The 15402-nt window shown below is 38.4% G+C and overlaps 1 protein-coding gene across 1 annotated transcript in view; it reads right to left on the reverse strand.

The window, feature by feature from the left end:
- Positions 1–289: 289 nt before the first annotated feature.
- Positions 290–15402, reverse strand: part of LOC104160158 (cytosolic phospholipase A2-like) — a gene marked incomplete at its 3' end in the record, with an annotated part of 45260 nt that continues 30147 nt past the window's right edge. Inside the window, exons 6-10 of the mRNA XM_009698223.1 lie at positions 15211–15248; positions 12913–13048; positions 6064–6200; positions 1852–2074; positions 290–404 (exon numbers count right to left, since the gene is read on the reverse strand). Coding sequence (XP_009696525.1) covers positions 290–404; positions 1852–2074; positions 6064–6200; positions 12913–13048; positions 15211–15248 — 649 coding nt within the window. The remainder of the gene's footprint in view (positions 405–1851; positions 2075–6063; positions 6201–12912; positions 13049–15210; positions 15249–15402) is intronic.

The raw sequence follows: 15402 nt of genomic DNA on the forward strand, positions 1-15402 counted from the left end.
ATGCTGTGCCTGTTTGGTATATTCTTCAACATCACAACTTCCTATTCTTTTTATAAATTAAAATCTCCCTGTACTGAGTTCATAACAATGCAAATTTTGTTAAGCCCCGAAGAATGTTTCATATCATAGCAAATTCCTTCCTAATCCTTGCCATATGACTAATAATTTCAAAGTGTACCAAGTTGCAGGATATAATTATTCTCAGAAGTATTAAAAAAATAGGCTCTTTGGTGAGCCATGCACTTCTCTTCTTTTCACAAGTGACTCAATACACAGATTGAAAACATACCTGCAAACATAAGCTCTGAGACATCTGGTTTGACATGGAGACATGTAAAGAGCGGGAGAGCACATTGTGCATTATTGATTTTCTCTTTCATGTTGCTCAAAGTGGTGTCCATTCTCTGTATGAAAAGAAAGAGGTTATGTCCAAACTGATCCTATAAAGGTCTGCTATATCTGGGAGACTCCTTATTTCTCTGGAATTCTCAAAGAGAAGGAAAACGGACAAACTCAGTTATGTCCAAGAAAAACAGAACAGAAGAATTTGTAAAAGGAAGTAATCTGCTTGAATGCCTTTTTAACTGCACAATTCAGGAAGGAAGGAGTGGGAGAAGGCACGATAGGAAGATGAAATAAGCATGTGTTATAGAATCCAAAATAACACTGCCAAAAAGAAAACAGTATTGCCAGACAAAGCAAGTTCTTGATCCCTCTGCTACTGTAAAAGACAAAACCAAGGAAAAACCTCTTAGGCAGAACCGCCATTAATGATCATGTAATGTTTTTCAGTATGTGCTGGTTCTGAAAAGTCAGCAAAGATAACTAAGAAAAGCAAATGGACTCTTAAGAGGCTTACATTTGCTAACCAAGGATTTGCATCTCCCCCAGAAAATATTCTGGAGCCTGCAATCAAGAAAAACTGAAAGTCATTACGACATAACAGTACCAAGATGTGTTATCTGTGAATAACCAAGAGTTTTATTTCCATTTTTCACTGATTGTGTCAGGTTCAGACATAAGCTAAACATCTGTGCATTTGTTTAACTCCTTAGTAAACAGAGACTTCTAACCAACCTCACACAACCACTAACATCCCTTCATCATCTCAAACTTACCCTATACATCACAGTTACTAAAAGCTGTGTGGCCTGTTTTTCAGTATTTTAAAGTGTTTAAAACTTAATGGCAATGTATACTCATGAAAGATACAAGTGTATAAAACACATCTGTGAATCTATTAACACATTTCAGTCTTACCATGAGATTGAATCCAAATTCTGCTCACCTGACTCATTTGAACTTGAAGTCTGTCGGCCTGATTCAGTCAATTAGGATTTTTCAATAATAAAATACAACAGCATGAAGCCCTCCTACTGTCTCATTTCTCAGAAAAACAAGTAATAATAAAAAAAGATGTGGAACCTTCACCTTGAAATTAGTACTTTGTCAAGCAAATACTGCTTTTCGTATAGCAAAATGTGCATAAAGAGGTTACATCACTTTGTAATATTTTGTTGAAGCTGCTTGAACTGTAATTTTAACGGATGATACACAATGTTAAGAGCTTCCTGCAAGTACCCAGTGATTAAGTTCATTTCTGTTGCACATGAATGCATGAAGTTTTCCTAGCTCTTAAAGAAAACGAGTACCATTCAGAAACATGTCTCAGAGCAAGGAAAACATTTTACAAGTTTCTTACCCAGTATCTGTTCAGCTATAACTTTAAATATTGCCACCGCTAAACATGCTTTGTTAAATTTTACCACAGTCATTTCAAAAAGTTATAGTTACCAGCGGTTATTACGCAATAGTTTCACAACTCTTATAATCACAAAAAAATGAACTCACATTATGGATAAGTGTTTCACCTATTAGCATTCCAAAGATATCTGTGAAGGTGACAGGCTGCCCTGAGCTTTTCTTATTCCACAGTGCTTCAATGTAGCGTTTGACTTTCTGAGGAGTGAGCAGCAGAAGTGGGTTGTGACTGACAGAGTTCATCAATTCTTGATTAATCTCCTTTGGTCCTTTCTCTGGAAAATCCGGGTGTGAATACAAAGTTGACATGTACCTGCAATGGAAAATAGGCTCTGTAAGTATCAAAGCCTGGTCCAATGTCAGTTGCCTGAAATGTACGATAAGCTCATAAATAATTTGATACAATTACTGATTAAATCAGATTAATTTACTCACCTTTTATACAGTAAATTGTCATTTCCTTTTCCTCAAGGCACAGAAAGCTAAACAATTTGTTCTAAATGTAAGTATACTATCAAACACTCAAGATACATTTCCATAATGTGCATGATGTAAAAGATTACAGTGTTCCTCATTTATCTGTTTAAGGGATAATGGACAGAATCATCATAAGCTGAAAAAAGAGCTTCTCAAGTTGTCACAGCACACCTAAATTTGGCAGACCGGAGGTCCTATAAGTATACACATGCAGTTCTTTCACTCTAAGATGTACCTCAATCTGTCACTCTCCAGTTCATTACCACTATTCAAAAATTCCTAAAATATATTAGTATATGGCAAGCTTTCCAGGATCTAGATGTTCTCATGCTAAGAACTACAACCTGTGCAGAGATTTAATTGACTTTGAGGATTCAGAAGAGGCCTATCAGGCAAATCTTGATTTTGTCACTGAGTAACTCTGGAAACTGAAGTTTTGTTTACTCAAAACAAAGTTTAGACACACATGCGGATAACTGTGGTTTGTACTTCGTTAGCTTAAGTAACACTATGCGTGAAGACTCAAGATAGGCCATCCTACTCTACTAGATGCTCATTTCACTATTATTTATTCAATTAGCTGGCTTAGGTATACATACCATACTGCAGGCATAATTCTGCACAGCAGTGAGATACAAACTGTGTAAGCTTGGCGGCTCCGATATCACCGCCCAGCAATTTACTTGACAGCATGATGAACCCTGTCACATGCATGATGTAAGAACTTGATTCATTAGTCCTTGCGCAGTCTCTAAAGCTTAGCATGCACGTCAGCTCGTGGGTGGAACAAACACAGCAGCAAGCTTCCATGTGAGCAGAGAAAGGAAAATGCAGGATGAAGAATTCAGTACAAGGTTGAAGCAAGATGACAGAAACCATCAGGAAGGTAAATGCATTGCTCCAAGGTTAGGCATGCATCTGAGCGAACAAGCAAAAACCTGCCTCTCCCGCCAGGAAAGGAATTCTCCACCCTTCAGGGAAAAAAAAGAACAGAACATTAATCCCAAGTAATAGACTGCATAGAAAAAAAGAAAGGGAGTGCCAAAGTGTCAATTTATTTATTCATCAAGCAAGAAAGTCTGAATAGGTGACATCACCAAGACAGTAAAAGCAAATTTGTTCATATATAACTGTTTCCAACATATGTTTCTGACTGAATCAGTTCAGATAATCTTGCTGTTTTAATATAGATTTTATAGGTTTACATTAGTTCAACTATGTATTCACACCTGGGTTTTCCAAAAAAAGGACCTCGTGGCCAGCTGATTCACATCTTTTCAGAACATGGTCTACATACCATTCCCTAGAAACACAGCGAAAATTTTTCACGCTACCTTGAACTGTTCAATTGCTCTTCATCCAGTCAAATGATATCTTCCACTTTTCACAAATTTGACAAACGTGCATCCAGGTTTCTCAACAGACAGTGTTAAATCTGCCCCCCCAACCACTAGTGACAGAAAAACCAGGTTCCAGGGATGCCAATCTTTTATAGTCCAATCTGAACGAGAAACTCAGTCTAGTTCATAGACAATTCTGGCATTTCAAAACTTTCCAGCATTCTGAAAGCTTTCTATCTTGTCTGGGAGGGGGCAAGCAAGCTTCACACAAGTGAAAAATAATTGATAAAAAACCACACAAGGAATAGAGCAGATCATTATCTATTTCAAAAGAGTTAACAACTTTGGGGTTAGACTATTTCCTTAGAATATGTGGAATCAAAATTCATGTGCTTCCTTAGAGTTAAACGAGGGGATAACACTAATCCCAGGCAGACTCCCTGCTTGTTTATATTTAGTTATTCCAACAAGTCTTTTTCCCTTACTCTCGAAGAAATGAGACATTCATACAATCTTAGAATGTAGACTGGAAGGAACCTTGAGGTCTCCATTCCAACCTCCTGCTCAATGCAGAGCCAACTTGAAGTCAGATCAGGTTGCTCAGGGCTTTGTTCAGTCAAGTTCTGCTTTCACATGAAGTATTCACTGAGTCAGACAGAGAGAGGATGACACCTTACCCAACCTAGTCAAGTAACGATGGGGCAATACATTCCAGTGCTTGACCACTCTCACTGCAAAATAATTTTCCTAATAGCTAACCAAATTTCTCTTGCTGTAACTTATGGCCATTACTCCTTGTCCTTTCTCTGTGTGTCTCCAAAAAGAGGCTCTTTTCTTTACAGCTACTCATTAGGTAGCTGAAGATAACAGTAAGATCTCCCCCCTGGCCCCGTCACTACCTTTGCCTACTCCTCAAGGCTAAACAAATCCAGCTGCCTCACTTTCCCATGTGCTCCAGTGCCCTAATTGTCTAGGTGGTACTCTGATGGAATTCATTCAGTTCATCAACACCTTTCCTGTACTAGGTGCCCCTAAACTCGATTCAGATGCAGCTCCAGTATTCAAATTGGTACTGTTACGTTAAAATTGTACTTTGTGACATCTGGGATGCTCCCTTGAAAAGCTGAAAATTTTCTTAAGATGTAACATCCTCTGCTGCAACCTGATCCATTGACATTAAAACCAACTTTTAAAGTTAGATCAAAAAAACTCTGCAATTTTTCACTTAATGAAAAAATGTAGTGTTAAGGAGTCCAAACAGTTAAGAAATTTGGACTGAATTTGTCAGATGTCTTCGGCTGATGAAAATTACGCAGTTTTAAAATATGTTACATCATTTCATTTGAGAGATGTCAAAACAAATAGTTTCAACATTTGTAATAAGTGCAATTTGGAACAATTTTTATAAAAGCCAAGAAGACAAAGGGCTGCAGGTTCATACCACTGGGCAGGAAGAAGAAAAACCCTCTCATTCAGAAGAGTGGTTGAGGCAGACATAATACTGGGTTCAAAGCATTCTGCTGCCTACAAAACCCTGAGCTCGTAACGCCCAGAGAGTGCCTTTCACACAGTGACATCGCTCTGATTTTCTCCTGTTGATGCTGTTCCTGTTAATGGGCTGAAGTATTGAGTCAGACAGAAGGCCATCATAACTACCTCATCAGGGCATTCTAATTGAGACATCTTTGAAGATCTTCACTCCCATCTGACTAACAATTAAAAAAACCCGTAATTTCTAAATGAAACAGTGACAATAGAGAGTGATGCAAAGCAATCCATAGCAGGATGCCCTGCAGCAAGGCAGTCAGTCGGTATTTTCCCTACTAGCCGAAATACATGGGCTCAAATCCCTTTATGTTAAGAAAGAATCAGTGAACAGGTCCTAGACGTACCCAGTAAATCCACTAAGAAGGGGACTACTGAGTCTAAAATGGAGAAAAACATCTTTCAGTGATTTTGAGAATCTCTGAAAAGTCCCCCAAAAGTATACAATCCATTCTGGGTTCAAAAAGTCATCATCTTCAAATCACAGGGAATTTTTTTTTTCCATTTCATTGGGAAAATAAAACTACACAAAAAAATATTTTGGATTTATACCAATGGCTTGAATTCTTAATTTTTTGGTTATCAAGATGAAAGAATCAGTTACACAGTCCTAGTACAGTACTGGCTGTTCATACAGAAATGTGGGTGCCTACGTGTAGCACCTCTTTTCATCTATTCTTGTCATCAAATCTAGGAAGATCACCTGCAGACTGAGCTGTCCTCACCCTTTGAGGCATTCTGAAACACCTCCACCAGCAGCCTTGTTCCACTGACCCGCTATGCTGCAAGATAGCTGTCTCCATATGTCCTTTCCATACTGATAGTGTATATGTAAAATTGGCTGTGAAATATAACCTTAGAAATAAGTCAACTCTCATGAAAATTCATTTTTGAACTTCCTGAAAAAAAAATGAAGAAAAACAAAAGAAAAAACCCTTACCACGTGGATCCTGAGAGACCAGCAATGTAAGTCGCACAGTCTAAAATTCCTGATTCATAAAGTGCTTTCATGACTCCAGCAAACCCTACCATGGCACGAAATCCACCTCCTGACCCCAATATTGCTATCACTGGTACCTGCATAGATGAGAAAAATAACATATCACCACATCAATTCTGATAAAGACTTAAAAGCAGTAAATAAACATCATTCATCAATCACTGGCCTAACATATCAGCCTTGTGCAATTAATAGGTCACCACCCAGAGATCATCACAGCAAAGAAGAAACCTGTGCTTTTCCAAACCTGTGCACAAAAGTTCTAACAAGCAAAAAGAAGGTATTCTGTAGTCTTTCAGTGGTACGTGTGTAAGAGAACAGCAAAACATTTTAATAAAGCACTTTGAGCTATGACTTTTAAACACTGTACGTAGATTGGAGCAGCACCGTAATCCCACCCATGAAGTCACCTGTCTCCCTTAGGTTCTCTGGGCCCAAGAGTGATGTATGATATCTGTATGTCACTTATTCAGTCCCTTCTGCTTCACCAAGAGCTGGATGGCAGGAGTACTTTTGGACTGCAGCATGGGAGAAGAGTACTGCCGATCACGAGCAAGGGAAGCTTCATGAACACAATTGCTAATTTAATGAAGAAGACTTTAGACTGACTTTAATGACAACGACCTAAGCGAGGAAAGGCTGCAAATGTTGCAAATGCAGGAAGAATCCATGGGAGAAAGTAAGTAGTGAGACCTGCATGATCCTGCTCAGAAGGAAGAGTGTTCAGAGGCTTACCTCAAATGTCTCTACATTAATGCACAGAGAATTCAAATAAGAAAAATCAGAAGTTCAAGTGTAGTCACAGGTCTATGACACAATCAGAATGCCACAGACTTGGTGGGACAGCATGCTAGCCTGGCACACTGCCATGGATGGTTGGAGGCTGGGAAGACAGGCAGGGAAAAAGGGTGCAAGGGGGCTGTGCTCTACAAGAAAGCAGCTCCTTGGTTGTACAGAACATCAGGATGCAAACAGAGACACATCTTTTGGGAGGTTCTGGGTCACGATCAGAAAGAAGGTAATGCTAGGGATGTTGTGGTAGTCAGATTCAGACTGCTGACCAATGCGATGAAGTGGGTAAGGCTTTCTCTAAAGTCTCCTGATCTGGCTGGGGTCCTCACAGGGGGATTTTAATCCTGAAAGGTCAGTATTGTGCAAGCCATCCAGGAAGTCTGTAGGCGGCCTTGGTGACAATTTCCTAATGGAAATGCTGGAGGGGCTGACTAATGCTGTACCTCACCCACCCCTCACAAACAGCAAAGAACCAGGGGCAAATGTGGCCAGTGGGAGCTGCTCGGGCTGCAGTCCTCACAAAGTGATTGAGTTCAGGATCAGACCAAGGCTGGGAAACGAGCATCAGAGTTAGCACTCCGGAATTCGCTAAACTCTGGATTGTTCTGCGACTTGCTAGAATTCCCCCGATTTTCTCTGTTAGCAGTAAACGGAGTGTTGGTAATATCACTCCTTCCAGAGACAACTGGGACTAGTTGACCTCCAGAGGTCCCTTCCAAACAGTATTTCTACGACTCTGTTGTATCGTACTTTTTATTCACTACTACTTGCTAATACGGCACAATATTATCACTGCACAGACTCCTCCATTTTAAGTTCCTTATAGGCACAGAAAGGTAATGCCTGACTTTTCTGGTTCTTCAGGTCAAGTAGTTAAAAAAAAAAAATAAATATAGTGAAAGTCAAATACTATCATTAGGACCTCCCTTAGCTTCCTATCTAGAGAAATAATGTATAGAATTTCAAGTTCATTTCACTCGCACAGATTTATGGCACTGCTTCAGACCTTAAAATACAACCAGTAAGTGTACAAATTGGGTGAACAAACCACGTCAGGTCTCAGCATTAGTAAACAGTTGCCCCCACGATGCCCTGTTACTTAGAACTCTAATTCCCTGGTATCTGAAGAATTAGAATTTATTTGAAGAAGTCACCACTTGTAGCAAGACTTCTAAATAAAAATATACTGACTATTTCTTTAGAATTTCTGTCCTTCTTATCCATAATCCAAAATAGAGAAGATATCAAATTTAGTCATTAAATAAACTATTTGGTTACAAGACCACAGAAATTTTTTAAGCAATCAATTGAAACACTAGCTTTTGTGACAGAGCCAAAAGCAGTTAAAGTTACTAATCAGAAACAGAAGAGAAACAAATAATATTTTGGCTAGGAGTTTAAAAACACATTTTATAATAAAAACATCTGATATTACTACATAGCATGAATACAGTCTCAAAATTACAACTACCTTGCAAAAACTACAGGAGAGGTAAGGAGAATTTATGTGTATCACTTCACCTACTCAGCTATCAAGAGATCACAAAGTAAGCTAAAGCAGACCCAGTTACAAGTGACACCATATTGAAAAATCTATCTACAGGGGTTTTATTTTATACTTCTTTACTTCTTACTTTCTAGCCTTCCCAGCCCTGACTTCAAAGCTGTCCCCTTCCACTGCATTGTTTGCCCAAGTATCTAGAAAGAAGACATAATAAAACAGAAATTCACTTGCTACCATCATCAAGTGTTTTAGACTAAGCAAAGGTCCCATCTGGTTCCCAGTTTCCGAAACGTAGAAGAATTTTCCACTGTTCAATGGTGATAAGGTAAGCATAAAAAGAATTACTCAGTTGTGCAGAAAGCCTCTATCTGATCAAACTGGTAATCAGTCAAAAATTTCACTGAAACACAATTTAAGGTGCCAATATATGGGATTAGTTATAAGAAAAGGAATCGTGTGACTACTGAGTTCAGTTTCTTTCTGCAGTCTCCACACTCCACGCCATGAAACTTCCCTGCGGACCGAAAACAGTCACACGGAAACGACCACGCACAATGACCAAGTAAGTTGAGATATTCCTCAAGGCTTCCGGTCTGTAAAAACTGCTTATTCTTGATGCAGTAAGATTATTTGATCATATTCTTCATAAGTGTTAAGCTTTAGTAATAGAAACCACAGGTATTTACTGGCATCAGCATTCATCATGCACCTCCAGAGATAGCTATCTATCAAAAAAATGACAAAACAAAGGTAAAGATTTAGGACATGCCTGTTTTGTTAAGCCAACACCCTAATAACAGAGCAGTTGCTTTGAAGAGAAGAGCCATATTACTAATCACAAATTTAATAATGTACGTTAGGCTTTGAAAGCTCTTTACCAACACTACCTAATTAACCTACACAGACAAATCCCAACAAGATGAAGACGGTGGTTTGCAGGTGCAAGCCTGGAAAAAGTATGTAAGAACACTTCCAAAGCACTACTATTCAACAAATCTATTCATCGGTGAAGTGGCAGAAGCACAAGGGAAAATCTGAGTTTTCTTCAGGATGCAGAGAAATTCGTAAGGAGGATCAACAAAGAACGTCAAGAAGAGTCACTAGCATCCCGACTGCAAACGCTTCGTGTATACCTAATCCACAGGCATTCTGGGAATCATAGATTCCTATACCAGGGGAGAGTGGGTATACCGAGAGGTAGCTGGATGTATAGTATCTCTTCATTTCCACTTGATATCAAAGCAAAATATGAAGAGCTGTAATCACTACTTTATTTCCAGAAATGAAATTTAACTAAAGAGCTCTAGAGCAGAGCGCAGCTTAAGGAAGCTTCCCACAGTAAATAAAGCTTTTAAATGATGAAAAAATAACTGAAGAGAAGCATTTACTGCACATTTATATACATTCATTTCAGCCAATTGAATACAAGTTGACTTGTAGGCATAAGCCAAGTGATGAAGGTTAAGGGTCCTTTCTTGCTTTGCAGAAGGTAGAGCACATTTCCAAGCAGGTAGGTTTGTTAAAGCAGTTTCTTAGCTGCAATTCAGTTTCCAACATGTTTAAGGGCAAGAAAAGGTAAAATCTGGAATCACATACACCCATGTTACATGTTGCTCTTTAGGATAAATAGGGCAGAAGGAGGGGGGAAGTAGCTGCAGACTTGAGTACAAAGGGAAGAGAACCAAGAAGCCATCTCATGATTGAGAAAGAATGGAGAAAAGATAAGACACCAAGGCATGTACGCTTCTCCATGTAGACAGGCTTCGGCTGATGCACTCCACTCTTTGAAGCACTCTGAACCTGAAGTCCTTTGTACATAACCAGTAAAACCAGGGCAGAGGTACTAAACCCATTCAAGCAGATTAGTGAACTTAGACCAAAAGGGTAAGTGACTCACAAGAAAGCGATGTGGTGAGTCAAGGGCAAAAATGTGAATCGAATTCAGAAGTCTTGGAGACAAAAGCCCATTGCTCTAACCCTTGATCACACTGCCATGCTCAATTCTATATGGTTGTGCCCACTTCTGAACAACCAAAATGCCATGCCAGCACGGCTTGCTTTTTCCTGTGTTTGGTCTGCATGGCACAATGCTGGGGAACCCAAGCCAGTTTTGAACAAACCAGCTTAGAATGCATCCAAACAAACTCCACTGAACAGGATTTAACAACGCTGATGAAGTGTTTTGTCAATACATCTGTATTGTTTCTAGAATCCATGGGGCACTGTACTGTGCGGACAAGTTCAGCACCAAACAGTTCCACTTCAATCAATGGGCGCCTCATCTCAACAAGTGCTGGTTGCTTAATCACCAAACTGGGCATGAAAATGAAAAGGATTTGGGAAACGAGATATATTTTAAGAAAAGCGAGTTCTGAAAAAGTCATTTCAATCATATTTTCCAGTAATCTGGCAAAAAAAGCTATAACATATTAAATCTTGTTTTGGGAATGAGCAGTGCAGATGTTTTTTATCCAAACGCCCTGGAAACATAGCACACAAAATCTGGACAAGAATACCTGTGATGGAAAAAAAGTTGCCACAGGGTACACAGATGATTATTAAAAAATTCTGCAAATCCAGTCTTAGAGAACTATATGTTTTCTTTAATCGATTATGGTATTTTAGAAAACGGTTTAAAGCAATAAAAATTATAAAAATAAACTGAGCAATAACACAGGTACAAGAAATCTCATCCTCTCTGTTTTCAGAATGTTCCTCAAGATTAAGTAAGGAAATCTGGAAGTACTCACTTCCCCATTCAGGGATGTGTAATTATTTCACAGGTATTAAAGTCTCATAGCATCCCTGCAAGGCACATATGTTGCTATTCACAGATGAAGAAACTTAGGTGAACTTTGACTTAAGTAAGTGACTTGTTTAAGATTAAACAATGACTCACAGGCAGCTAAGAATACTCATTATGTCTCCTGACTTCTGATGCCATGTTAAGACTACAGACATCCTATAAATCCTCCTGCTATCTTCCATCTGTAGCAATAAAAGTAAAAATTGCAGACTAGAAGGACAAAACTATATTTTAATTTGAACAAAAAGGTTTTTTTCATTGCTAGAAGCAGCTAAAAATTCTGACAAGTCAGCTTAGAAAAACACACTTGGCATATGAAAAACGGTAGGATCGCATTACCTCAGTACTTCCTAGGGTTGATAAGCCTACACTTAGAGATTACTGTCTGCTCTTGGAAGATGCAATTTAACTGATAAAATTTCAGTATTTAAGACAGTGAGGGAAACCAAGGGAAGATGACGGCAAAAAGAATATGAAATCTTACCTAGCGTTTACAACAATTCATGCACACATACCACCTGCATAGAACTGATACTTCAGGCACTGAGTATCACTCCAGTTCCAACTGGATCTTGGCAGTCTATCTGCATCCTTTCTAAGAAAGGTATTATTCTGCTGTAGAAGATCAGACCAATGTCATATTCACAGATATCTACTCTGATAAGATTTGCACGTGTTAAGATCAAAATAACCAAACTGAAAATCAAAAAACCTTGAAAATGTTCCTTCACAATATGCACAATTTATATCACTACAAATAAAAAGATCAGTAGGATTTGGCATCCTTCCTCGCTTTGATGTGACCCAAAACACCATCAGGCCATCTAGACCTCTTGGCTTAACTTTCTGTTGGCTTGCTACAGAGTGCCAGCAAGTCAATGAAAGCTGCAGATTCTCACATTCTCTAAGAAACATACTTAATAATCCTAATCCTGTAAAACAGGCTAAAGGAAAAGAAGAAAGGAAAGAAAGAAAATAATTTCTAAACTGACTCTAACATTAAAGCAGCTCATTTCCTGCCTAATCTTTTAGACAAGAAGGTCATACAGTCAAGGCCATTTTAAGAGTACAGGCTGGATATTAAGCGTGCAAGGGCAGATTCTGCAGGTGGGCACATGCCCAGAGCCACCGCATGCTACTTGTGCAGTAGGTATTTCACACGCCCTTTAGGGATTTTTCAGATGACAATCTCAGCTCAGAACCAACACCTTAACAAAGCATGGAATTCAGAATCAGAGCAAAATGAAAAGCATGGATTTACCTCCCTTGCCCAGTTTTAACCTAGGCACAGCCTGCCAAGGATTAAAACAATAAAGAACCAGATAAAAGTTACAGCAGTTTGTTTAAGGTGCCAGTGCAAATGAAACGCTGTGATTTCTATCCTGCGATGGCATTTGCATGGTATTGTCCTTTTGCACACAATGGGCATATCTTATTTAAGCGCAGCTTCATTTCGGCACAGGATGCTGTCTCCTTAAACTTTAATCTATAAATTTAGAGCACAAGAAAAATTATTCTCCAGCCTAGATATTTTACACACATAGAGGAAAAAGAATTTTTTCTGCTTCTGCCATCTGTCTTTACATTGAACCCTTCTACTTCATATGTCTCATTCATTCCTTTGAGAGACAAATGCAGGACTCCAAAGGTGATACTAAGGTTCTTGATGTGAACTCTCCAAACTTACATCACGGGAAGTGGTCAAGTTCTTGCTGTTTTCCTCTCCTAGAAATGATTTCATACTGTGCATGATATTATCTTTTCGCTGTTGCCGAAATTTCTTCTCCTCATCACACAGAGCCATACAAAAATCAGTTGAAGAGCTATTATGCAAAACAGACAGGCTTTAACAAAAGGCATAATTCAAAACAGAATTAAAAATATCACCTAGGGAAATGAGTGGAAGTAAGAGTAAATTCCTCATTAACTTACATAAGATGAAATTAAACAAAATAAAATAAAATAATGATTATTCATGCGACACAATTGCATCAACTGATTCCATGGAGTGACGAACGCAAAGAACAATGGCACAATGCGTCTTTAAGACACGCATTTTATAGAGAAACCTCATTGTTCACATGCTAGTGAAAACCAAACACAAAATATGCAGCTTCTAGTGGTATATTAGGTGGTCTTAAAAAAAATTAAATTAAAACACAGCATGTGAGTTCACCACTCAAATACAATTGTAAATTTACAGTCTAGAAATTCAGTCTGTCCACTGAACAAAGAAATGCAATGAAAAATTTTCATACATTCCTACTAACATATACTCTTCTTAAGTTAGAGTTAAGGGAGGAGAGAGTAATTTTGACTACATATCTATTCAGTCTTACAATCAAAAACTGAATGGATCTCAGCACAAATTGTACTGGTTGGCCACAGGAAAATCTAAGCCTTTTTCTCTAGCTTTTTCCCCACCTTGTGTGATCAAAAATGTACAGAAGGCTGCATAAAGACCTCAACACTCTACTTAAATAAAAGCTACAACTTCAGCTCCCACTTCTCATTTCAGGTGCCAAGGCAGGTTAAACAATTTGAAGTGTTACCTCATTAGGACTAGTTAACTCACTGAGCTTGTATGTCGTTTAAAGGGTTTGCACTACAATACCTCCCAGTAGCACTGCCTCTAGCAGACGGCAGCGAGGAGGACTGTACAAACTCGTCCTGGTATCTGCCTCATTGGAATTCCCCTATTTACGAAGATGAGCTGAAAATGTTTGTGGATACTTCCACATGTTAGTTACAAGGCAGCATTTTTAAGAGTCCTTTATGAAAAACATACAATGGTGAAATGGATCTATTTAGGCACAGGTAACAATTCCTCAGATTCTTTAAAAACCTAATATGTAATAAAATAATGAGATTAGGGAAAAGGGAGATAAAGACTGCCTATAAGCAATGTTCTATGAAGGTATATATGATACCGTGAACAAGAGGTCCACGCAGAATCCAAAATCCACTCTGAGAATAGCAGAGTAGGCTTTGATCAGATCCTTTTGTTTAACATATTTCAAAGCCTACTGCCTTAGAGCAGTAAGACACAGCCAAGTATCTTCTGTTCATTTAATGTCAGAGATATGAAATACTTGTAATGTACAAGCCCTGGAAGGTTTAGGGGTGGTCTCAAGGACCACCCACATATGCATGTTCACTAGTACAAAATCATGAGGAGAAATCATCCCTGGGGGATGTTTGTCAGTCTCCGGAGTCATTATGAAAGAGTTCTACATTTACAGTTACAGTGCTCAGCACTCCTATTTATAGTTACAGACAAAAAACAACTCTTTAAATGCCTTGTTCTCAGTCATTCATATTTAGACTTAAAAAAGATAAGTTTTCTGATTATGCCTCAAGGTGATTTTTGGTCTTTCACCTAGATCAGCTAGGAAAGAAGGAGAAAGACAGCTAGAGAGGAAAACAAAAAAGGTAGGCATTTGCTTAGCATTATACATGGTGAATTCCTGGTCCTACTGAGATCTTCACCTTTGACTTCAGTACTGCATGCTATTAACATTCAAACACATTTCAGGGGCAGCTCTGTAAAGAGTATCCATATATGCTGCAAGTTAACGTGAGATGCAAAGTTACCGAAGAAGGTAAAATAATGAGGATAGCAGCTGAACCTGATGTCTATGCGTTTATTAGAGAAAAAGCCCTTGAAAAGGAAAGGACTTAACATAAACCAGGATGCGAAATTCATATATGATGGCCTCGTTCCTGCAAACGTTTGGAAAGGGCACACCTACTAGTACAAGTAACGGTGTTTAAGTCAATAATAGAATTACAGTGTAAAAATAACCCTCAACTTTAAAATCTCCTGACTTTACAGTACTTGGTATTTCTGTGTTAAAACAAGGAATTCTTGTACTCTACCTGACATGTTTTTAAGAAAATTCTAACAAATAGAGTAAAAGAAAAAACATCTTTACTGCTCATACATTTTCCACCTCTTTTTTTCTTTTAAATATGAGATACTTACCACACTTCAAGAGACAATTCCAAAGTCATTTCTGTGACCTAAACAAGAAATATTTAAATATTGTTATACCACTTACGGAGGGAAAAAACCACAAATACACCTGGAACATAAACTATCACTGTCAGAATTTTTCTTTAAATCACATTTTTTAAAAAGGAGGACATTTCTCAAATAAATGAATGAGTTTCTTTT

The sequence above is a fragment of the Cariama cristata genome, unplaced genomic scaffold (genome assembly GCF_000690535.1).
Source record: "Cariama cristata isolate BGI_N322 unplaced genomic scaffold, ASM69053v1 scaffold14674, whole genome shotgun sequence".
Taxonomy (NCBI): domain Eukaryota; kingdom Metazoa; phylum Chordata; class Aves; order Cariamiformes; family Cariamidae; genus Cariama; species Cariama cristata.